General features: G+C 42.6%; 1 protein-coding gene across 7 annotated transcripts in view; it reads right to left on the reverse strand.

The window, feature by feature from the left end:
* SLC22A15 (solute carrier family 22 member 15) overlaps nucleotides 1-24,807 on the reverse strand; it is a 110,972-nt gene that overhangs the window by 64,563 nt on the left and 21,602 nt on the right. For all 7 annotated transcript variants that reach the window (XR_011536814.1, XR_011536818.1, XR_011536817.1 and 4 more), the window contains exons 3-4: nucleotides 6,397-6,529; nucleotides 5,576-5,740 (exon numbers count right to left, since the gene is read on the reverse strand). Coding sequence is in view for 1 of the 7 variants with exons in the window: in XM_070608076.1 (XP_070464177.1) it covers nucleotides 5,576-5,740; nucleotides 6,397-6,529 (298 nt within the window). In the remaining 6 variants the exon portion in view is untranslated. The remainder of the gene's footprint in view (nucleotides 1-5,575; nucleotides 5,741-6,396; nucleotides 6,530-24,807) is intronic.

The following is a 24,807-nucleotide window of genomic DNA, read 5'->3' on the forward strand; positions in this document are numbered from 1 at the left end:
TCACATATATGACATTTTATATTTATTTGATTCTCATCTGTTTCTCCCAAGTAGAAAGCTCCACGAAGCACGGATTTTTGTCAGCACACTGAGAGAAGAAAATCAACGATGGGACTGTTAAGAATCCTATATTTTTTTAAATAAATGCTGAGATGGGTTAAACCCGTGGCTTGCCCAATATACTGGCAAATTCTATACCTCTGACACACTTTCTCTAAATCCTTCCATTGCTATTAGTAGTAGTAATAGCCACTATTTATGTATATAAAAGCTACTATTTATTGAACATCAAGCCTTTTACATACATTGTCCTATAAAGCAGGCACCATTATTAGCCATAAACGAAGTGAGGAGGTAGCTCAGAAGGTGCGGGGCCACTGTGTAAGGACATGGAGCTGTGTGTGGCATGGCTGGGACTTGTACCCCGGCTAGTATGACCAGGGAGTCTGCATTGTATACCATTCCTCTCTCTATCACCCTTCTAGGAAAAGGTGATTTCAGAGGGCATCCCATAGCAACAGGACTTTGTTGATCTCGTTACAATAATTTTGTACACCAATCCTGTAAAACACGTTTTCTTTTATTCTTGTCCATAGATTATCAATCTACAGCAAAAAATAATGACGTACACTGTTTGCCCTAGAGAGGAGAAGGGAGAACTGAAAGGGAGAGCTGGCAGGACGGCACATTCAGCAGGTTCAGACCATGTGGTCCAACAGATAAGGGAACGGGGACAGTGTGATTTCCCTGGAAATTTAAGATAATAGTTATTACAGGTTCATTACAGTGCATCAAATAGCACCTGGTTTCCAAGAATAAGGCTTTTTGTCACTGCTCAGAACAGTTCTGAGCACTCAGTATCTACTGACAACAATGAAGCCAAAAAGAAGAGAGCCCAGAGGATGGGACCATTTCAGATGGACTAAGTTCAGATCCTAGTTCTGCCACACGCTACTGTGTGACCTTGGGCAAATCACTAACTGTCTCCGAGCCTCAGTTTCCTCATCAGTGCAACAGAAATAATACCACCTACCTCAGAGGGTAGTTTTAGTTTCAGACTAAATAAGGTATGCTATACAAATGTTAGTTATATTGTCCTGTACTATGGGTATAGCCCTGTATATCTATTAACCTCCCCAAAAAACCCAGCTGAAAGCCTCCTGTGGTGAATAGCTATTACAAAATATTGTCTACCTAGCACTCGTTCTAAATCCAACAACCTCTCTTTCATATTTTGGAGACCTGACCTCCACTTACTTCATCTCTGTGGTTCAAGTGGGGGCTGCCTATCATAGATCCCCTAGCTGCAGGGGTGACCCCAGCTGGGCCAATCAGAGCTCTTCCTCAGGATTTTAAATACTGGAATTGGTGGTGAAGGTAAGAGCTGCTGGGCCCTATTCCTGACTGAGCAAAGGAAGCTTCTCAGAGGATGGGGAGCAGAGATGAAAAGCATCTGACTTCCTGCTCTGGGCATCTCTGAGGTCTGGCTCTTCTGTGGTTTGGTTGTTAACCAACTGATTTCCCTTTATACATAAGCTCCTCGGAGTTGAGTCTCTGTCACTTAAAATCAGTAAGACTCGGTATCAATTGATATGATGGACAAGAGGAAATGATTCAGAGGTTCTAGTTTGACAAACTTAAATATTGTGATAACATTACCAGAAATAGAGGTCCCAGAGATGATGGAGGTTTTAGAAAGAAAGCAAGACTTTTATTTAATGAACCAATAGACATCATATGTCACGTCCAGCAAGAAGCTGCACAAGTATGCCAGGAAACGACAACAGGGATAAGGTGCAGAGACGTAGACGTGATAAGGCTCTAGGTTATTTGATTAAAAAAATTAATAAAAATGAACACTTTAAGTCACCACTTTTACGTACTGTAATTCTGGACAGCAACTATTGTAACTGTAACTATTTATGAGCCTTTAGGTATTTATGCCTATTTGTAAGATCCCTTTTCTGCTTATTTTCAATTCATTTCAACTCTGCTATTCCTGCTCACTTTGTACTAGTAAAAGCTTCATTTCAGCAGGTTAGAAAATAGTGTATAGTGATGACTTCATTTCTATAAATGGCACCAATGATTCATCCAGTTTTCGAGCACAGGCCATGAAGTCTCATTGATTCCTCTTTCTCTCCTTTAGAAGTCCTATTCCCACCAGAATCCAGCTCAAATGTACCCTCTCTTCTCCTCCACTACTCCCACCTTGTCTAAGGCACCAGCAGGCTCCCCGTGGCCAACCACAAGAGCAACCTGAATGACCCCTCAATTCCTACCCTTGCTCCTCTACAATCCATTCTTCACACGTCTACCAGAGTACTGTTTCTGTGCATAAGGTCCCATGGCACCTCTATCTAATTTGCCTACTGGCTTCCCACTGCACTTCCAGTAAAATGCTCATTCCTCATTTGGCCTGTCATGGGCCCAATATAGTCTAGTCCCTCCAACCTGATCTCACCCCATCCCCCCTGACTCTCCACACGGCAGCCACGGGCATCTTCCCAAGCCCTCGAAGAAGCTCATTCCTGCCTCAGGGCCTTGGTCCTTGCCATTCCATCTGGCTGGAATGTTCTCTCAGAATTTCACATGCCCAGGTCTTCCTCATCATTCACGTCTGAGATCAAACACCTACATCAAGGTTTTCTCTATCCTATTTAATGTAACTGTCTCCTACAATTACTGTCTAGTCCATTACTCTGTTTAATTTTCTTCATTGTACTTATAATTTTCTGAAATTATCTCATATTTCCTCTGCCTCTCCGGATTAAAATATAAGTTGCATAAGAGCAAGGAGCTTCTTCCACCTGCCCCTGGCTTGTCCACCCTTTTATTGCAAGTGCCTAAAAAAGCAGTGTCTGGTACATGGCAGGGTCTGTTGAATAAATGAATGTTGAGGAACAGATATGCAAAGGAAGGGCTCTGGAAGGACACACAGCAATACGTTAGCTGTGCTGGTCTCTAGCTGGCTGGGACCAGATGTATTCTCCATATTTCACTTGTATATATATCTTACTTTTTTTACCATGAACATCAGTTCTTTTTGTTACAACATATTAATACTATAGAATACAATTAAATAATAAATATATTAATATGAAAATTTTCATACTTTAGTATTTTATTTTTTAATCCTCAATAATTTTCCATCAATTATCTTCATTACTCTTGTTAATTGCTACCCTGCAAATTGGTCAAAAATGGGTGTTTTCAGTTTACACTTATACTTTTTTGTACATACTTTATATAGTATTTTATACATAATGCAAATATTATTTTGAATCAAGCATAAATTTCCAAATTGCTTTTTTACTGCTAAATAATTAGGCCACTTCGAGCTAATCCCCTATGGCTGATCATTCAGGTTTTTTCCAAACTTCTTGCAATTCATTAGCATATTTGAAGTCATAGGCGTGTATAAGATTGTGCTGGAGAGAATCCAGCTTGTACAGAAGGCCGAGGACAAAACTCTGGGGAAGACCCTGGTTCCCGGGAAAGGGATGTAGGAAGCTCCTCAGAGAAGAGCTAGCTCCAGGTGCGCAGAATCTGACTTCTGTCCTGGGTACAGTCAGGGTACCCACCCTCAGGGAACTCTCTCACGCTCGCTCTGAATTTCACACTGAATTTGGCAACCATCTGGTTCCACTGTGGCAGGTTTTTCTCCTTTCTCTCTTTTTTTCTTTGCTACAGAAATTTTAACAGCCTCATCTTAACTCAGCTTCAAGGACAAGAACAGCACATTAAAGCACTTTAATAGGAATCTGTTCACTGGCTTTGGGTGACTGGCAAAGGAGCAAGAGACCAGGAAGTCTTTCTTTTTGCCCCAAACATGCAACAGGACAGGAATAATGCTAGATAATCTGGCAGGGTGGGGGTAGGAGATGTGTTTTGTAAAAGAGCATCTTCTTCATGGAATGACTAAAGGCAAATGTGAATATTTTAATAGAGGAACGTTCTGGGTACATGAAAAACATGTACTCATGATGCTCGACGTGAGCAAGATTTTGGACTTCAGGAAAACCACAACCACAGGAGAGAGCGCCTTTGAGTCCTTCCTGGATAATGTCAGTGATCATGATCACCATCATTACTAATTTCTTGGAAAGTCCCGGCAAGTCTGACCCCATTACTTGAAAAAATGACATTAAAGTGACAATGCAAATTAAAGACTCAGAAGTTTTCTCATTGGTCCTAACTTAGGAGCTAGGTTAGGAGAAAAAGGAGCCCATCCCAAAAGGCTTTGGAAGCTTCCATAGACAGAGCAAATCATAAAACACTGCTGAGTGGGAGATGGAAGAAAGCCTGTGCTGCTAGGACGGAGCTGGTGTCTCTATCCAGCCTAGTTCTAACTTGTCCAACTCTACACATCCTTCAGCTTAGACAACAGTTTACTGGACACAGAAATAGAGCGAAGTCTATTTTACTTAGCTTTTGTCTTCCAGCTCAATACGTTAGCCCTCACCAACTTCGAAAACAGTATCGGTTAGAAAGAACAGGCCCACCACGCCAGCAGTCATGTGAGGTGACACAATCAAGTTCTAAGAGGAGAGTCCTCAGGGAACAGTGGGAAGGACATGAGCTTGAGCATCAGCCAGACCCAGGTTGCAATCCTGGTCCTATCAGTTATAAGCTGTGTGAAAACAGGCATATCACCACCTTTCAGGGGCTCAGTTTCCTCATCTATAAAATGAAGGTAGAAATTCTTAACTTGCAAGCTCTGGGAATATTACAGATATGTGTCAAATGCCTAGGGCGGTACCTGGCACATAACAGATGCTCAGCAAATGGTAGCTGGTGTCCCCTCATCCTCACTTAGACACATTTCTATCAGCCACACGGTCAGCTTACTTCCCATATTAGTACAAAAAGATCAGTAGTACTCAATAAATGTCAAGTGAATGAAGAGCAAAACAGACAAAAACTTATCATTGCAAACCCACAGAATACATACAAAGTAGAATCTTAGATGTCACTCTCCCAAGACATTATTTTAAGTCAAATAAACTTTTTAAATCATTTATTTTACTGTAACGTAGTTCTTGAGAAGATGACGGGATGGTTAAAAATAATACAGAATGTGGCCTCCATTCTGGAACTTAAACATCAGTAAAAAAAAATGCTACAATAGTACAGCCTGCTGGCTTGAAGAGAACAGTATAAGTCAGAAAGGCCTATGAGACAAGGATTTAATAAAATAGAATAAGAAGGCTCTGAGAAAGGAGTTTCTGGTATTTCTATTCCTATCTCTGCACTGCTTCTCAGTTTGAGGTAAAAAGCAGTTAATGCCCTTCTGAGGAAATCGACACTCCCACAACCATGTGTAGACACCTGTGAGGATGGGGGCAAGCGCACCATCAGTGAGGCAGGCCCCAGGACAGACATGCCACAGAGGACAACAAATAAAATGACTCGTTCAAGGTCATACAGAATAAACTCAGGAAAGCAAATCAAATAGTTGGACAGAGCACCTCAAGTCCAAATGCGTTTTTAGACTCGAGGGTTACAGCTGCTCCCTGCAAAGCTTTCTGGAGCAGCTCGTCATCTCCACGTCTGCAGGGGATTCAAGCAGTACCTGCGAGTGCCCAGTAGGCGGTGCCCACACATTCGTTCAGCAGGACAAAGGCCACCAGCGACATCCCTCCATTCATCACGCCCACCAGGAAGCGAGTTATCGCAAAGAACTCATAGGAGGGGGAAAATCCATTTGCAATAGCAAATAAGATGTCAAGGGCAAAACCTAGAAAGAGAGGAACAGTATTCAATAATCCAGAGGCAAAACAGCATTTGATGAAAGCAATAAACTACATTTGTTAGTCTGTAAAGATAAATCTTTGTAAACTTAAATTTTCTGAGCTATGGTTTTTTTTTTTAACATTTTCTCTTAAAAAGTGTAAAGAAAAACCGAGTTCTGTTTCTTTGTTACAAGTTGGTTTCTGTCAATCACACACAGTGTTCAATTATTCATGATAATACTGGAAATTAAAAAATCCTAGCTCATACTCAGCTTGTCAAGAGAACTATGCTGAGTCCCATCAACCTCATTTGAAATGAATCAACACAAGATGTAAGGAAATGGGTCTAGTAGACTGTGTCAATCTTTGCTCTCCTTAGAAACAAGGCAGGAATTAGAATTTGGGGGCTGCAGAAAGCACATCACCAATGAAACGCTTACACTGCAAATATCTGGCCTCCCCAGGTATGCTGGTCACTCTAAAATGCTTGGCCAGAATCGACTTTGGCTGCATTTGAGCCTCCTGCCAGTATAATAAAATCAGTTCTGTGTCTACACAGCAATTCCCTGAGAACCTTCGGAAATAGTCCCCTCATTATTTCTCCGAGAACCTCAGGGAAATAAGTCCTCTCATTCAGTTCACGAACACTCTAACCGATTACCTGTGAGATAGACTTTTTTCCTTCCAAAGCGATCGGAAAGCTGACCAAAAGAGAGAACTCCCACAAACACGCCGCTGAAGAAGAAAGAGCTCGCGGCACTGACTTTGTAAGATCTGTCGGCGATTAAAAACCACTGGAGGAAGAAAAACAATAGAGAGATGTGTAGGTCAAAGAAAAGATGGATGGACTGAGTTAGCCATTAAAAAACAAATGCACAACAAAAACTTGTACACAGGAACTTCTCCACCGTATGACCCACTGCTAACCAGAACTCAGGAGGGCATCCATCTCGGACAATAGCCAAGAAGACTTTGTCTTCAGAAAAACTAGGAATCATTATTATTATACTGTGCTCCCACAGTTTTCTGTACACATCTTATTACAGCACTGAACGCAGTATACAATACCTAATTATTTACCCATCTGTTGACTATGGCCCTCATCTTAAACCTCTGTGTTTCTAGAAAGGAAGAGTCATGTCCCATTAGTGTCCATTTCTCCGATGCCTAACATACTAGATGGCATACATGAGGCAACAAATGAATGGCCCTTTTCTCCAACTGATTAATGGGTTTTAAATCCCTTGAGTACTTTTCTCAAAAAATTAAAGATACAATTACCATATGATCCAGTAATTCCACTTCTGGCTATATACACCAAAGAACTGAAAGCAGGGATTCAGATATTTGTACACTAATGTTCACTGAAGCATTATTCACAATAACCAAAGGGTGGAACTAATTCAAATGTCCATCAATAGATGAATGGATAAACAAAATGTGGTGTAAACATATGATGGAATACAAGCTTTAAAAAGAATGAAATTTGGACAAGTTACAATATGTATGAACCTTGAGGATGTTATGCTAAGTGAAATAAGCAGATAAAAAGGGACAAATATTGTATGATTCCATTTGTGTGTGTGACATTGTGATTTATAAGAAATATATTTGTCTTCATCCACTGTTCCTGGTACATAGCTCCTGAAACCCTTGTAATTTCCATAGGAGCCTCCAAAAAAACCCAAAAGGACAGGATTCAGAGAGCTTCCAGGTGGGTGAACATGTGGAGGTGCTGTCAGGGTGGCATGCTCAGAGGGCACAGAAGCTCTGCATCCCTTCCCACATACCTTGCCCTGTGAATTTCTTCCAACTGGTTGTTCCTGAGTTATATCCTTTTATAATAAACCAGTGGTCTAGTAAGTAAAATGCTTTCCTGAGTTCTGTGAGTTGCTCCAGCAAATTAATCTAATCCGAGGAGAAGATCACAGGAATCTCTGATTTATAGTGGGTAGATTGGAAGCACAGGAAACAACCTGGACTTGTGCCTGGTGTCTGAAGGGAGGGGCAGGGGCAGTCTTGCTGGATTTAACCTGCGGGATCTAATGCTAACTCCAGACAGACAGTCAGAACTGAACTGAATTGCAGGACACTCAGCTGGTGTGGCAGAATTGCTTGATGAGGGAACCCCCTCTACCCCACCCCCCACATTTGGTGACCAGAAGTGTCAGAAGTGAAACAGTTGACAGTAGAGAAAACACAGAAGGAGTGTTTTTCCTTTACCTGAAGTAGTTAAATCCACAAAGACAGAAAACAGAATAGTGGTTCCCAGGGGCTGAGGGAAGGAAAAATTAGTGTTTAATGGGTACAGAGTGTCAGTCTGGGATGATGAAAAGGTCTGCAGATGGATAGTGATGATGGCTGCACAAGAAGAAAAAACTTGATGCCACTGCACTACACTTAAAAATGGTTTAAATAGTATATTTTATATTATGTATATTTTACCACAATAAAAAAAAAGTCTCTTGAGTACTATTATCTTCTACTTTAGGGAAACTTATGAACTTTTAAGAGAAAGCAATCATCCTCTGCTTAAAATGCCACTATCTAAAGCCCTGTCTAGTGACGTGTTAAGGTGATCTTTGGTTATAAAGATAAGTCAAGCTGTGTCACAGGGGTAATCTCAGACAACCATGAGAATGCTCCTCTTTCCCCTTCGCAGCCCCTGTCCTAGAGTCTGCGAAGACAGGTTTATGACGATCCCCTTCAGAGAACATGCGAGGAGGCACTCGTCTTGGTTGTCCCTTCTCCATCTTTCAGACCATCCTTTCCCATGATTCGACAAACACTCATTATGTCCCAAAGCACATTTAACTTTTTTCTCTTATATTTCCTGTAAGACTGAATTGATAAAGATCTTGATAAGATGATTTCTGGACATCTCCACGCAAAAAAAAAAAAAAAAAATCAGGCTTTGGAAAATAAACAAGGATAATGCCCCCTCACTAATGCTGTGCTTTACTTCTAAATGCTCTCATTCTTCACATTTAATTTTGTTTTTTTGGAGGAAGATTAGCCCTGAGCCAACATCTGCTGCCAATCCTCCTCTTTTTGCTGAGGAAGACTAGCCCTGAGCTCACATCCGTGCCCATCTTTCTCTACTTTTTTTTATCTGTGGGACGCCTACCACATCATGGTGTGCCAAGTGGTGCCATGTCCACATCCGGGATCCAAACCAGCGAACCCCAGGCAGCCGAAGCAGAACGTGTGCACTTAACCACTGCACCACCGGGCCGGCCCACATGCAATTCTTAATAAGGTTAATTAACTGGTTTTCCTAGCCCTTCGTGGATTAGAAACAGTAAACTAGGGTGTCATCGCCCTTAGAAATAGTAATCAGGGGGCTGGTCAGAGGTGTAGAAGTTAAGTTTGAGCACTCCTCTTTTGCAGCCCAGGGCTTGTGGTTTCAGATCCTGGGTGCAGACCTACACACTGCTCATCAAACCATGCTGTGGCAGCATCCCACACATAAAATAGAGGAAGATTGCCACAGATGTTAGCTCAGGGCCAATCTTCCTCACCAAAATAAATAAATAGTAATGAGGCAGTTACTGCTCTTTTTGGCAGCCAAAATATAAATGAGAGAGCGATGGAAGCAATAGGACACAAAACTGAAATATGTTCTGGACATTTTTTTTCCTTCGGATATTCAACAAGTATTTGATTAGTTTCTACTAAGGTTAACAACTATTCTAAACACTTAGAATACAGATGTGAATGAACTAGACATGGTCCCTCGAGAAGTGTAAGTCCCAGTGTACTCTCCTCATGGAGTATAAGATAGACATTAAACAAGAAACAAAGAGGGAGAGACTGGGAGGGAACCTCTTTAAATAAAGTATTCAGGGAAGCCTTCTCTGGGGAGGTGACATTTGTGACCTGAATGATGAGAAGTGACGAACCCTGAAAAGCTGTCTGGGGAACATGACAGTAAGTGTAACGGCCCGAAGGTGAACACAGCAGTGTGCCTCAGCGGGGATGGGATGAAACGAGGCCAGAGAGGCGAGCGGGCATCAGATCACGCAGGGCCCTGGGCCACAGCAAGGAGCGGGGATTTTATTCTAGTGCAAAGGGAAGACGGTGAATTATTGGATTTATGTTTCTAAGGGTTACTCCGGCTACTCTTAGAGAATGCATTACAACAGGAAAAGCTGGGAGCAGGCAGGCTACTGTAATAGTTCAGGAGATACCGGGGGCTTGGACAAAGGTGGAAGCAATGGTGATAAAATTACATGGATTTGGTACATACTTGAAGGCAGAACTGCCAGGACTTGGTGATGAATGAGATGTGGAGGGGAGGAAAGGAAGGGAAAGTCAAGGATTTTACCTAAGTTTTAACTGTAGCCACTCAGTGGATGGGTGGTGAGGTCTACTGAGATGAACTGGGTTGTAAGGGGGTATCAGGTGTGTGGTGGGAAAGGAAGAGTTCTGTTTAGACATGCAGAGGGTGAGATCCCTATAAAACATCCAAACGGAGATGCCAAGCAAGCATTTGGATAAGAGTCCTGAGCTCAAGGGAGAGCACCTGAGGGTTTATGAACCTATAGACAGAGAAGAAGGCTCAGGACAGGGGCGTACACATTCAGAGGCTGAGTAGAAGAGAACCATTACAGAAAACTCACAAGTAGGAGTCGGACAGCAAGAAAACAGGGAGAATGTGGTGTCGCAAAGACTACAAGTGGAAATTTGATTCCGGGAGGAAGGGGTGGTTAAGTATGTCGAATGCCGCTTCAGAGGTCAAGTAAGAAGAGGACAGAGACGTGCAGTTATATTTGGAAACAAAACGGATACTTAAAAATCGCAATTTCAGTAGAGTGCGGATGGAAGACAGACTGGAGAAGGCTGAAGTGGAGGCGGAGGAACGGCAGGCAGCAGGTGCACAGAGTGGCTCCCATCAGTTTTGCTGTGAAGAAGAGCCAAGAAATGGGACAGTATTTGGACAGGTAGGTGAGGTCAAAGATTATTGGCATGTTTTTTAATGTATGCGCATGTTGATGAGAGCAATCCAGTAGAGAAGAGATCCTCCCAGGAGAAAAGTACTGGGAAAAGCAAGAAGGAATACGCTTGAGTGTACGAAGTACAGAGGTTAGTCTTTCCTAGAAGCAGGAAGATGCTGCCGTAAAGGCGGGAAAGGAGGAAGGCAGAACACGGGTTCAGAAGCAGGCAGCGAGGGAACTCCTATCTGATTGCTTCATTCCTCGTTCACTGAAACAGCAAGTGAGGTGGACGGTTGAAGGGAGTAGAAGTCAGGGGGAGTTAGAAATCCAAGGAGGAAGGGGACAGAAGGCTCCTCTGAGTGGGACGTGGCGCACGCATTCAAGGGAAACGTTGTGGCCCTGCCACGCCATGCTGAATGTGCCCTGGAGCTTTGCAGTTATCACTTTGAGGAGGAGGTGGGGAGTTAAGCATACTGAGTTGGGGATTTCTCAGGAGTACCACAGAGCAGGGAGTCACAGAGATTTGCAAAGGAGTGACTATTATAATAAAGGAATATATGCTGGCGAGGGGGAAAAGGAAGACATAAGGGGGATGATGGGTAGTGAAATAACGTCATCCTCAGGAAAGCCCCTATATCCTTCTCTGTGCTTTCCATTCTTGCCCCAATTGAAATTTGGCTGTCCCCTAAGGAAATCACTCACTGAACTAGGTCCCTCTCAAGTAGAGGCAGCTTTTCCTTTTACAGCCATGCACCTGAGAGATAGGGGTAGATAGCCAAACTTCTCATCAGCTCATCTAGAGATCACATTAGCAGACTGTGTAACCCACTAGCCTCCTGCGGCAGAGAATCTAGCTTGTTTTGACATGTCCACTCTTCCTTTCTTCAATAGTACCAGAATGTTTAGCTGGGCATATGGCTACCCAGAGTGAAAACTAAAAGTCCCAATCTCCTCCCAATTAGGTGTGGCCACGTTATCAAGTTCCGCACAATGAATGGAAGCTGAAGCATCATGGGGCAGCTTCCAGGAATTTGTCTCAAGCGACAGCTGATTTGCCCTTTGCCCCTTCTTCTTTTCTACCATCCTACTGCTCACTGTCCACTTGAGAGCTGGAGCTCTATCTGGGGCCATGATGATGAGGGGCCCACATTAGGGCTGGTGAAGTCAAAGCTGGAAGGAGCCTGGGTCCCTGAGAACACTGTGGTAGGGCTCAGACATTGGCCTATTTTTTAAGTTCTCCAGATGATTCTCATAGGCAATCAGCCTAAGAACTCCTGTCCAGGACCTTGTCATCCTTAATAACTGCATCACCTCTAAAATCCTGATTTTGAACATCCCACTCTGAGATCACCACCCCCTAGTCTTCCAACTCATTGCCTCTAGCACCCCTGCTCCAAACAGTATTCAATCTCTTCAAGACCTCCAATCACCAAACTCTACAATATGCATGGCCTGAGTCATCAAAAAAGATTAAATCATGTTAAAAAGCCTTGATTCAATGTTCTGTAAAGGAAAGGATAAAACACATTTTAAAGTTTCACATAGAAGAGATTAAAACAGCTTCTAGAATTTGGAGAAATTTTGTTTTGTGAAAAATTAATTTATTTTGGATATATGGATAGTTCTGTGGTAGAATTTTCAACTCATGAGGAATGCCCACGGTGACATCTTTCAGCTCGAAAACTGAGTCCAATATGAGATACCAGGCTGGCCCAGAAAAGAGAGGACTGTATTTGTCACAGGGATATCCTTTCTCTTACCATGGCCAATAAACAAGGCCTAATTATACTTGTTTTTATTACCTTAGAGTTCAAATACTAGCTTTTATATTTTCCATGTCCTTGCTGTTTGTTTCGGTGTTTACATGCCTTTAAAATCTGGCCTGCAACTTTAGCCTTGATTATCCTGCAGCTCAATTCCTGCTAGTTTGTTTATATGGCCAAGATGTTCAGGCTCATACTGATCCGTTGTGTGCTTAATCAATAAGGAGTGGTTAATACGGCTGCTCCATAATTACCAATTCTGTTGACCACATTTGCAAAACTTCTCAAATCCATCAAAAAGGCTGTAATATCATCCTTCCAACAACTGGATGGCTATCAACTTGGATGGTAGTTTTAGGAAGAAGTATCCCAAGGGATGTCTGACCAGCAAATTTCAGATTCTGATTCTCAGGCTGCTAGTTCCAAAGTGTCAAAGTGTCTAGTAATTTTTCTTCAGGTCAATGTTGGCTGGGCTAATGCCTCTCCCTATTTCTCCTGGAATATATGTAGGCACTGACAGAAAAATTGAAAGGTATTGCCAGATTTTAAAAAAGCAAATTAGAGAATGTGAAGCTGGAGATCTCTCTGACAGATCTAGGTGGACTGGAGTGGTTGACTCTGGAACACCAACTGAATTACTTTAGGACAATGTGTTTACAACCAACTTTCCACATGCCCCGTCCCCTAACGTATGAGATTTTTGGCTCAAATGCTTTGTTTTGTTTTCAGTTTCAAAAACTTTCCAAATATAATTTACATGCTTATCACATACCTACTGTGTGATCTAAAGGGTTTTACTTTGTCAAAGCTCAGACAAGATATACCAGGAGAGTGATCGATATTCAAGAGTGACAGTATTCAAGACAATAGACTGATATAACCTGTTTTTAAAGTTTTGGGAAGACGTCACCCACCAGCCTAGACTCAATTTTTGGCTTATTTTATTGCCCCTTGGTCAACACTCAGTACCAGGTAAAACCCAAACCAGGATATCACCAGGACATCAGAAATTAAACTATAATAAACCTAAAAATGATGAGCATGACATTCTTGAAAAATCTGTTTTTTATGAGGCTTTACATTTTAAAAATCATAAATTTATAAATCACTCAAACCCTTAATTGGCTAGATTACTAAAGCGATGGTTCTCCTACTATTTTTTTAAATTACAAGCCAAATTCTAAAGCTACAGAATGAATGCTCTTTTTATACTAATTCATTCCAAATTGAAAAATCACTTGCAAATTGAAAAAGCAGGAAATCTTTTCTTTTCCCATACATAACATAAAAGGAAGAATATAAAAGAAAAATATTTTCAGTCTCTCAGGTTGACCTGGCTAAATCTCCTTTTGCTTTTAACCAACATCTGTATTTTTGTTCCTATGCTTACCAGAATCACTAAATTGAGTTCATAAGTTGGGCATTTATTATACTGTATTTTCCAAAAGGATGTGAGCATTAAAAGCATTGGAACATTCATCCACTCATCTAAAGAAAGCCAACCTGAGAGAAAATCAGGCACAAGTGGGGACAGACACCAAGAGTAGGTGCCTCAAGCATGAAAGATGAAAGGAACATAAATATGGCAAATACTGTGTGAGTAGACACCCAGGTGGCACGCAGGGCCTTCCAGTTCCTAAAGAGAAGAGGCAGGCAAGCAGAAGTGAAGGGAGTCCAGACAGTTACTACTGACTTGGTATTAATGAAGCATCTGGGAGGTTTTCTGTTTAATATTTGGATTCTTACTGCTTAGAGGCTGAGAATAAATGGCATCTCCCAAAAAAAGGATAAAGTTTTGGTGTATGTCAAGAAACAGTGCTCTGGCTGCAATGCAGAGAATGGAACAGAGGTGGCCAGCATGGGTGTGGGAAGACCTATCAAAGGTCATTACATGATCCAGGCCAGCGTGCATGGGGCGGGGCAGGGGGGATGGGGTGCTCAGACAAGAGAATGGACTCAAGCTGGATCCAGATACCAGGGCTGAGTCATCCATGAATAGTTATCATATGAAGGCAACCACAGACTGAATGAAGCTTGAAAATAAATTTTAAAGGAAGTAACAAAATGTGTCTTTAGCATCTCCTGTGAAATTATCAAATCTTAAGCTTTATGGAAATGTCACAAATCAAATCAATCATTTTTCTGATACAGCAGAAATATGATAATCTGAAAAAATGCATTATTGCTTTAAAATGGACTACATGCATATATAACCCTAAAAACAAATTAACATATGAGTAATGAAAAATATATATCAAAGATACATCAAATAAGAAGGCTGTAACACCCTTATAACCAGATACTTAATAATCAACCAACTTTTACATAATATTCTCTTGTAATCCCAACAACCACTTTTTTTTTTAAAGATTTTATTTTTTTCCTTTTTCTCCCCAAAGCCCCCCAGTACATAGTTGTATATTCTTCCTGTGGGTCCTTCTAGTTGTGGCATGTGGGACACTGCCTCAGCGTGGTTTGATGAGCAGTGCCATGTCCGTGCCCAGGATTCGAACCAACGAAACACTGGGCCACCTGCAGCAGAGCGCGCGAACTTAACCATTTGGCCACGGGGCCAGCCGCCCAACAACCACCTTTTAGAATAGATATTTATTATTATTATTCCCATTTTATAGATGATACCACTGCAGCTCAGACATGATCACTCTAGAGCAAGCAGCAAAACCTGGACCTGATGCCAAGACATCTTCTCAAAATCTCCTTCTTGAGTACTCTATGCTCACACTAGTTGAGTCTTAGAATTCTGGAGCTAACTAGTGATATAACACTACACTTGAATGTGTTAATCAGAAGCACAGAAATTACAATATGCTGGGTAAAAACTTCCACTTTTTAATGTCCAGCATGTGTTCCATTCAGGAAGCTATGAAAAAATCAACCGAATATCAGAATGAATACCAGAATCAAGTAGGCTGTTTTAGGCTATTACCCTTGCGGCTTAGGGTCAGAGAAGTAGGGGTTGGTAGAAAGGAGAAGGAAAAGGAAGGTTCCATGTCAAATAGGAAGCTACGGTTACCTGGTCTGTGTGCTTGGGAAACATAAGGAGAAGGCTGGGAGTGAGGAGAAGAGAATAATGTATTTTAAAATCAACTTCCAAAGTGGTTTTTTTTTTTTTTTTTTGAGGAGGTTTATCTGATTCAACAATATATGTTTTAAATATAAATACTTAATAAAATTTCCATTTTTCAGTTGAGCTTTTATCATTTACGTACTATCTGATGTCCTGGTGTACCCACATGACACAAAGAAACCATCCCCAGGCGTCTTTCTTTCCTTTCGTCCACTGAATAGAGCCACACTGCCTTATGCTCCCACCATAACAGAATACAGATCCTAAGACATGTGCCTTAAGTTGTCACGAATATTAGGAAGACTAAACAGCAAGAAAGACCCCAAGGATTTAGATACACACCCAGCCTCTCCTCTGAGCAACTCCTCATTGGCTCTGTCAGTGTCACAAATTTGTCTGTCTCTGCTTCAGTTTTCCCCTGTGACCCGAACTGCCCATTCCTTTTTTCCCCTTCTAATGTATGGTGACGTTTCATGGAGTAAGGGTTGAGAAACATGCCAGCACCACACACCACTCTAATGGAAGGGGCAGTGGAAAATAAATTAAAACCCTGTACCCTAAGCTGTGACAAGTGTGGGTCATTTCCCTCCCCCGACACAGTGCTGCCCCTCCCGTGCTCCTTGGTCTGGCCCACAGCAGGTGAATGCCTGCACACCCACACAGGATACTGTAGGGCCACTGCCTGGTGGCCGCCCAGGAAGATGCGACTCCCCACAGGAAAACAAACATTCCTCATTCTACTTTGCCTCGAAGCCTGGCCCTTATGGGAACCAACTACTCCTACAGGCTGTGCCCTGGTCTTCCCACATCACCCCCAGCCCCACCTCGTCTTGGTGAGCTCCCATCCATCCGTGACGCACCTGAAGCAGCTCCTCTCCGTGAAGTCCTGCCTGATTCACTGGAGCAGGGCTGACCGCTCCCTCCTTTCTGCCATCTCTCTCCCTATTCTTGCTTCTAATACGACGTATGGTGAATTATGTGTTTACTTGTCTTCCCCCCCAGGACGCTGTGAGCTTCTTAAGGGCATATTTGTATCCTATGTGCTTCCCTGTGTCTGCCAGCACTAATTAAATATTTGCTGAATTATTTATGTGATAAGAATGAATGCTATAGTCTTACAGACATGTTCATATATGCCATCTGAATGGCTTTCCCAGGCAAGGGAGTGTGAGGGAGATTTGGAATTTGAGGGGCTTTCCTTCTTCCTATGTCCAAGCTGACATATAGAATCCTTTAGTTTTATCTTTAGCCTCTATGTTAATAACAAAACTAAGGAGAAAAAGTAACTATGGCAATTTTCTGGAAACCTGGCTGAAAATGCTCTAAAGGCAAAATCTGTGCCACCGAAACATACACTTCCAAAGGCCTGAGTAACCGAAGCAGTGGGGCCTGAAAGCATCATCACTGGTCCACAAACATCCCCGATAGAACATGGAAGATCCCGCAGGGATAAGAACTTTGCTGTGGACGATACACACTGGCAGTGAACCCGCAGGCCAGGCAGGGCCATGGCAGGTCGGGGAGTGGCACCTAAGTTCCTCACCTGGTTGCTGTGTCTCTTCTAAAAGGAGACTTGTTCATGAGCCCAGTGTAGACCACTCGTCCCAACTCAGGCTCCCCTAAAAGGGGGACAGATCCCACGGCTGTCCAGGGTATAGGCTACCTGATCATAAAGGAAAAGGAAGACTAAGGGGAACCAAAATGGGGAAACAAGATCGGGCACATACTTATTGATCGAGCTTCTTGTCACCTGAAGTCCTGCCGTGATGAAAATCAAGTCACGTTACCACAGCCACGGCCCTACCCAGACTCACGGCATGTCAGTATTTCAAGGCTGTGGGGCTGGAACAAACAGCAGCTTCCCCCACAGCCATACAGCACATCCCTGAGGGCTCTCCACAGCCTCCGAGCGGTGAGTGTTCTAGGGAAAATTCTAAACGCTTCTGATAACAATTGCAACCAAACTTCATCCCTCCACCGTCCCATATTTCCCATAAAAATATTTACCGCTTTGTACAGGAAAATCTCACTTGAGGAGAAAATCAGGGAATCGGAGGCCTCCTGTGATTAGGGAGTACTTGGACAGGGTATTTCAGGAACAGTTTCACAGTGATTAACTAACTTGCTTCATTTCAATGTAGTTGTCACTCTGAATTACCACTTAATGGGTGAAGTGTGCCGGCTATAACAATCAGTAGTACAGGCGTAAGGAAGCAAGATATTAAAAAAAAATTAGCCCCTAAAGCAATTACTGCAGTGAATTTTTCAAATAGTTTTAATACTCTGTCTTTTGACCCCAGGGTATGGCTTGGGCAAAATACATTAATCTCAAGATAATAATCAGTCAATTTCAGTTCTTCGATATCCACAATGATATTAAAGATTCCAACCTTACTCTTTTTGGTTGCAAAGATTAATTAAGCATGATAATTGTGTGTCTCCGTGATATTTGGTGCTTTCTGAATGAGTCAGAGCTCAGGGAATAATTTGAATACAGCAGACAGCAATTTGCTACATAAATTCACCCCAATGGCTATTAGCTCATTTTAAAATAGTCAAGACTCCTAGATTAGAGGGTGGGTTTTTTCTTTTTGCATTAATGCTAAGTTAATCACATCTACATAACCTTTTATTCACCTTCCCCAAACCTTCCATGAATAACTCCTGCAAAGCCTGACACGAATGCAGTAAGATTCAGAGTGGGAGCTTTAAAAATTAGTATTTTTAGGGGCTGGCCCCGTGGCCGAGTGGTTGGGTTCGCGCGCTCCGCTGCAGGCGGCCCAGTGTTTCGTTGGTTCGAATCCTGGGCGCGGACGTGGCACTGCTCATCGGACCACGCTGGGGCGGCGTCCCACATGCCACAACTGGAGGAACCCACAACGAAGAATACACAACTATGTACCGGGGGGCTTTGGGGAGAAAAAGGAAAAAATAAAAAAAATAAAAATTAGTATTTTTAACATAATCTCCTTAAACTATAGAGTTCTGCAGACTCTATCTTAACATTTATTTTCAGGAATTTTATAGGAGAGATCAGCAAGACTTACACTTGTTTTTTTAACTCTCATTTTATACCAAATAATTTCAGTATGAACCCTATGTTATCTATATACCATCAATTGTACATTAAGGATATTTACTAACTTATTAACAAGTTCGCATGCCAGTTTCAATATTACCACTTTGGAGATTTGGAGGAGCAACTGAAAAACTAGCGAAGTAATCAAAATTGAATTAAAGCTAAGAAATTAAGCGGAGGGTTTGGTTGGGGACTGCAATCCACTGTAACAAAGGTGAACTCAACCAGCAGCGTAGAGACCTGCAGCCCCTGAAGGACACAGGCTAAAGAGAGGCTGAGGTTGCCGTCCGCCTGGCACTGCTGGCCCCGGCCGCTCCTTGATCATCATCCTCATTGTTCTTCCCTCTTCTGCTGCTTCTCTGCTGACTTGTCATTTTGGTAGTGGCAGCAGGAAACTTAGAAACCACTCCAGGACTTGGAACAGCACCCAAACAGGGCGCCCAAGTCCAAGGCAGAAGTCGAGTGTGTTGCTCACATGTAACTCACACACTCTGAGTGGTGGAGATGAGGTCACACAGGGTGGACATTTTATTTGTACCTCAAAATAAAATAAAATGACTTCAGGGAAAACACGAGATTCTGCATTAAAAATGTAAAGCAGATGAGCCTCTTCTTAGGTCTCCCTGAATACATTCAAAGAGGAGATAAGTGGGTGACACCATTAAGACGAGGGCAGCAGGCTGCTGGGTTCTGAACAGGCGAGTGAACTGCTCAGGGGCATGGGAGTTGTTCGTTTTATTTAATTCTCCTTTGTTATTTTTGTTATATCAGGAAACCTGTAAGTTTATTTAGGCTTGATTATTATTAAAGCTTAACTGAATCATTACTACTTCCGTGATTGTTCTGTGCGGGACTGCTAGCCAAGATCCTCACGAGCTAGACACAAATACCTTGAGAGTCACATCACCTTAGAGAAGGCAAGAAGCTCCTGACAGATTCATAGGGGCACTGACTCCCTGCCTCCCTTCCTGCTTCTGTCACATGCCATGTTGGAAAGGCCACAGGAATCAGTGGCCAGGTTCCTTCATTTACTAATTGTGTGACACTAAGTGAGTCACCCAGCTACTCTGAGCCAATGTGTTCTTATACTTTTAATTTGCAAGCCACGATACAAACGTTCTGATTGTTTGCCCTTCTTCCTTAGCATTCACTATCGGAGACAATAGCAAGCACGTGACTGGCAGCCCACATAGGTAAGTATTTATTTTCCTTAGCTTTCAACGCAGTGTGTGTGCACCATGTGCTATCACCCCCTGGTCACTTTGCTAACCTTCATTCTCGCCAATCTCCCAACCCACACTTCCATTGGCTCTTCCCAGGCAGAGCCAAGCTCTTCCCCTGTTCTCTGTGAAAGTGCTTCTGGGCTACCAAGGATGGCTGGCAGCGGCAGAGGTGTTGGGGCCCTGGACCCAGCTCCTCTTCAACGACAGCAGCAAAGCATCCAGCTCTTCCAAATACTGAAATGCCACTAAGATACCACTTAAATCGAAGGGGGAAAAAAGGTTTGAAAATCACTGGTAAAGCAGAAGGAACATGGGTTCACTGAATCCCAGTATTAGTATGTGATTTGCAGAAAATTCCTTAAAATCTCTGCATGTCAGTTGTTTAATCTATAGGGTAGGGCTGTTGGCAGGACTGAATAAGCAGCATAAGGAAGGTGTCTGGGAAAGAGGCCCTCATTCTTTGATGCAAGAGTGCGTCAAAAGGTAGTCACGGTTATCTGCCTCTTCCCTCTCCTCTACCTACTAAAGCTGGTAAAACATCTTCTCATCCACAAAGTCTTTGTAAATTACGGAGCAGTTTCATTGCAGCTGAGCAACCTGCGGGGACTGTGGACTTCTGCCACTGTGCAGCCAGAGATGCCACCCGTCCTCCTCCGTCAACAGAGTGGGCAGGCCACAGGTACCCTTGCAAACCATCACGAACCCACTCAGGCTGGAAGCAGGCAGCTTAGCATCTGGGATGCCCCAAAGATAATTCAGCCCAAACTGTGACCCCCTAGTCTCCAGGGAGCATCCCCTGGAGAACTCATGGAACAGCAGTGCATTGATATCACCCAGCTGTGCAGCTGGGCAGCCCCACCCCCACCCATGGTTCTGGACACATCTTGCAGTACCACTGGAGACTGAAGATCACTATCTGCGCAGGAAACATTTGTGCTGAGATACACCTCTGAGGTAGATAATTGTTTGACCTTCTGATGAGATAGAAATATATTGCGTGCCTCTATACTATGGGAGAAAAGTACCAAATATTTATAAATCTATAATGACATATGTATATTCAACATAGATAACAGCATACATATCCAAGTATGTGTATCTCAGTGCATGGGTGGGAATGAGAATGAGGAGAGATGAGTAACACAGAAGAGGGAGAAAGGGTGGGGAAGAGAGAGCAGAAGACAGAGAAAAGACACACAGAGATACATACAGAGATAGAGAGACAGAAACATCAGAGAAAGAGAAAGAAAGTCAGTGAGACAGACAGAGAAAGGCAGGGAGAAAGAAACGGGAGGTAAATACAGAGACTGAGATGGAGAGAGGTGGTGATAGAGAGGAACAGACACAGACAGACAAAATGACAGAGAGAAAGAGAGAGAGAGAAAAGAGAGAAGGAAGGATGCAAGAGAGAGAGAGGCAGAGAGGGAGGGAGGGAGGGAGACACACACAGTTACAATCAGACAAAGACAGATGGCAGAGAGACAGTGACTCACCGACACAGCCCAGTGGTAAGAAGAAGAAGAAGACGGGGCTACTCTCACAGGCAGGAATGGGGTGGGGGGCGCCGTCTTAGCCCTTTATCCTCTTCTCAGAGCTGCTTTAAAGATCTCCAGCGCTTGCCGGGAAAGCTATTTAACTCCATGTCTCCTGCATCTACCAACTCCTTATCTTGGGAGCAGTAGGGCTCCGGGCTCCCTTCCCTCTGTATTCAGCCTCCAGTCAAGCACCATTCATGGTGAACCTCCTGGGTGCCAGCACAGCAGATGCACTGTTGACCAGGGCACCCAGTCCTGCTGTCTTGGAGCATAGGGTCTAACAGCACTCTCCTTCCTTGTATCAAGGCCTTCCCTACATCAGCCAAGTAGTAATTACTCAATGAACATTGGCTAATAATGGTGTCTTTCTGGCGACATCTAAAAGGGCTCCTAATTATAGATTTCATTAGTATTAATCTAATTCAATTCCATTGAAATTTGTTGTGTGTCTGCTGGGCTGAAGCATAGTATTGGTATATTATCTACTTTAAAGTATTAAGCACCTACAATGGGATATTCTGCATAAATGTCACTTAGGGCAAGCTTTCACCCTGGTACCAGGAGCATTCTAATCAAGGTTGCATTGTCCAGTGATGGTCAGCTGGCCTTCTCTTCAGAAAGCACATTCTCCAGAGGGAGCTACTACAAGGGCTTCTGTAATCATTGTCTCTACCAACAATGGGTGCTTTGCTTATTCTTGATTAAATTAGTGGCCTGTTGACCAGCAATGAGGAATATAAAAAATGAGCTACTCCTGAAATTAAAGGCATTCAAGATATATGGATTAATTCAATATATTTTAGAGACACTCACTATCCCTCCATTAATTTCTGAGATAATCCAGTATGGTCTGTACTCTTTGTCTACAAGGGTGATGCCCTAGGCTAAAACCTCTCCTTGGTCCTGAGCTAATATGAAGTCTGGAAGATTCTGTCTACTTGATGCTAGTGGAGAGGGGAGTGTCAGTACCCTGGCTACGGAAAACTAGAATTTGTCCACAGTGACCTGTCATGCACGCAGTGTTTAGGACACTGAAAAAACCAGAGTGAAGACTTCATAAACCTGAAAGATAGTTTATTTTGTGCTTCTTTGATACTAAGAATCTCATTAATAAGGGTTCACATATGTGGTAGAATTTGGTCTGAGACTCACTTTCACGATAATGTGGTCACAGGTGTGGTGGAGAGCAGACCTACAGCTCTCACTATAGAGGGCAATAAACAGAACCAGAGCTTTCTGGAGATATGGCCAATACCATGGTTGGGGCAGGGAGGTGCAAGATGAACCTGGAATATCTTGTTATGCCAAAAATTTCTGAAGTGTTCAAAAAAAAAAGATGGGCACGTCAAAAGGACACAGGAGGACTTTCAGCTCCAGGAAGATGGAGTAGCGTACTTCTCCCTATTTCTCTTACTACGACTTTCTAAAAACCCTGGACAATATATATTAAACAAACATAAGAAAACTCTGAAAGGTTGAGAGAAGACCAGCTAGGGACCCTGGCACCAAAGGAATGACACGAGGTGAGTTTCCTGGGTTTCTCTTCGCCTCACATACCCCAGGACTGGGTGCTGGAGAAGCCAGCAGCTCAGAAATCCTAAGAGGAGTGACAAAAAAAGCCCCAACAAATCCTGTTCCCTCTAGCCAAAAGCCCAAGAGAGGAGCAGACCAGCAAGACTGAAAACTTTTAGATGATAATTTCTTTATTCCAGCCCATTGTTTCCTCAAAAATAACTGTGGCTCCAACCCCACTCACACCAGCAAAGGCTAAGTGGGGAACTTAGGCTTCTCCCCTGGCCAGACAGTAAAGAGTCACCCCACCCCACCCCACTTGGGTGGTATCAGAAAAAGACAAGTAGGAAGCCAGCACTTTTGCTCTTGCCAAACAGCGATGGAGAATGCCACATACACAAACACCACCACTTCTACCAGTGTCAGTGGAGACCATGTGGGGAGACTGGATTTCCACCACCAACTGGTAGTAACGAGGCACCCCTCCCCAATTCCTGTGCCAGAGCAGTGTCACAGAAAGCCAGCTAGACAGAAGCTTTAAATAAGACCTAGAATCGCTTAACATAATCCCTCAAACTTCAGGTTTCAAACAAAAATAATCTGTCATACCAAAATTCAGGAAAATCTCAAAGGAGAAGGAAAACAGACAATCACCAAGATGTTAGAAATATCTGACAAAGATTTTGAGGCTGCCGTCATAACCATGCTTCAGTGAGCACTTACAAACACGCTTGAAACAGATGACAAAATAGAAAAACTCAGAAAGTCTCAGCAAAGAAAGAGAATATACAAAAAAGGACAGAATGGAAATTTTAGAACTGAAAAATATAATGAATGGGTTCAACAGCAGAATGGAGGGGACAGAGCAGAGAATCAGTAAACTTTAAAATAGAACAACAGGAAATACCCAATCCTATAACAAAGATAAAACAGATGGGAAAAAATGAACGAAGCCTCAGGGATCTGGAGGGCTACAGCAAAAAAACCAATACTCCTGTCACTGGAGTTCTGGAAGGACAGGAGAAAGAAGGGCGGGCTAAAAACAAAAGTACCTAAATAAATAATAGATGAAAATTTCCCAATTTGTCAAGAGACATAAACCTACAGATCCAAGAAGCTCAGTAAATCCCAAACAGGATAAACCGGAAGAAATCCACACCAGGAAACCTAATAGCCTAACTTCTAAAAACTGAAAAAATTTTTTAAATCTTGAAAGTAGCAAAAGAGAAATGATGCCTTCCCTATAGGAAAGAAAAAAAAATTCAAATAACACCATATTTTTCATGAGAAACCATGGAGGACAGAAGGAAGTGGCACAGGAGTTTTCAAATGCTGAAGGAAAAGAACTGTTAACCAAGAATTTTACAGCCAGTGAAAACAAAGGATGAAGAGGAAATCAGGATACGATCAGATGAAGGAAAACTAGGAGAATCCTCTCGCCATCAGAACTACCCTAAAACAATGGCTAATCAAAGTTCTCTAAAAAGAAAGAAAACATCAAAGAAGGGATCTTGGAAAACCAGGAGGGAAGGAAGAACACTGCAAGAAAAAAATTGAGTAAATACAACAGACTTTCCTTCCCATCTTTGAGTTTTCTAAATTATGTTTGAGGGTTGAAGCAAAAATTATAGCCCTGTGAAATGTGGTTCTAAAAACATGTAGAAAAATATTTAAGACAATTATATTATAAATAGAGGAGGACAAAGGGATGTAAAGCGAGGCAGAGTTTCTGTATGTCACTCGACTGGTGATTTGACAACATCAGTAGGCTGTGATAAGTTATATACACAAGAGCAATCACTAAAAAACCTATACAAAGAGATACACTTCAAAAACACCATAAGTAAAAACTGAATTCTAAAAAATGTTCAAGTAACCTACAGGAAGGCAGGGGAAAAAAAGAGAAAAACAAAAAATAGAGAGAACAACAACAAC

Source organism: Equus przewalskii, unplaced genomic scaffold (assembly GCF_037783145.1).
Source record: "Equus przewalskii isolate Varuska unplaced genomic scaffold, EquPr2 ChrUn-13, whole genome shotgun sequence".
Classification (NCBI taxonomy): domain Eukaryota; kingdom Metazoa; phylum Chordata; class Mammalia; order Perissodactyla; family Equidae; genus Equus; species Equus przewalskii.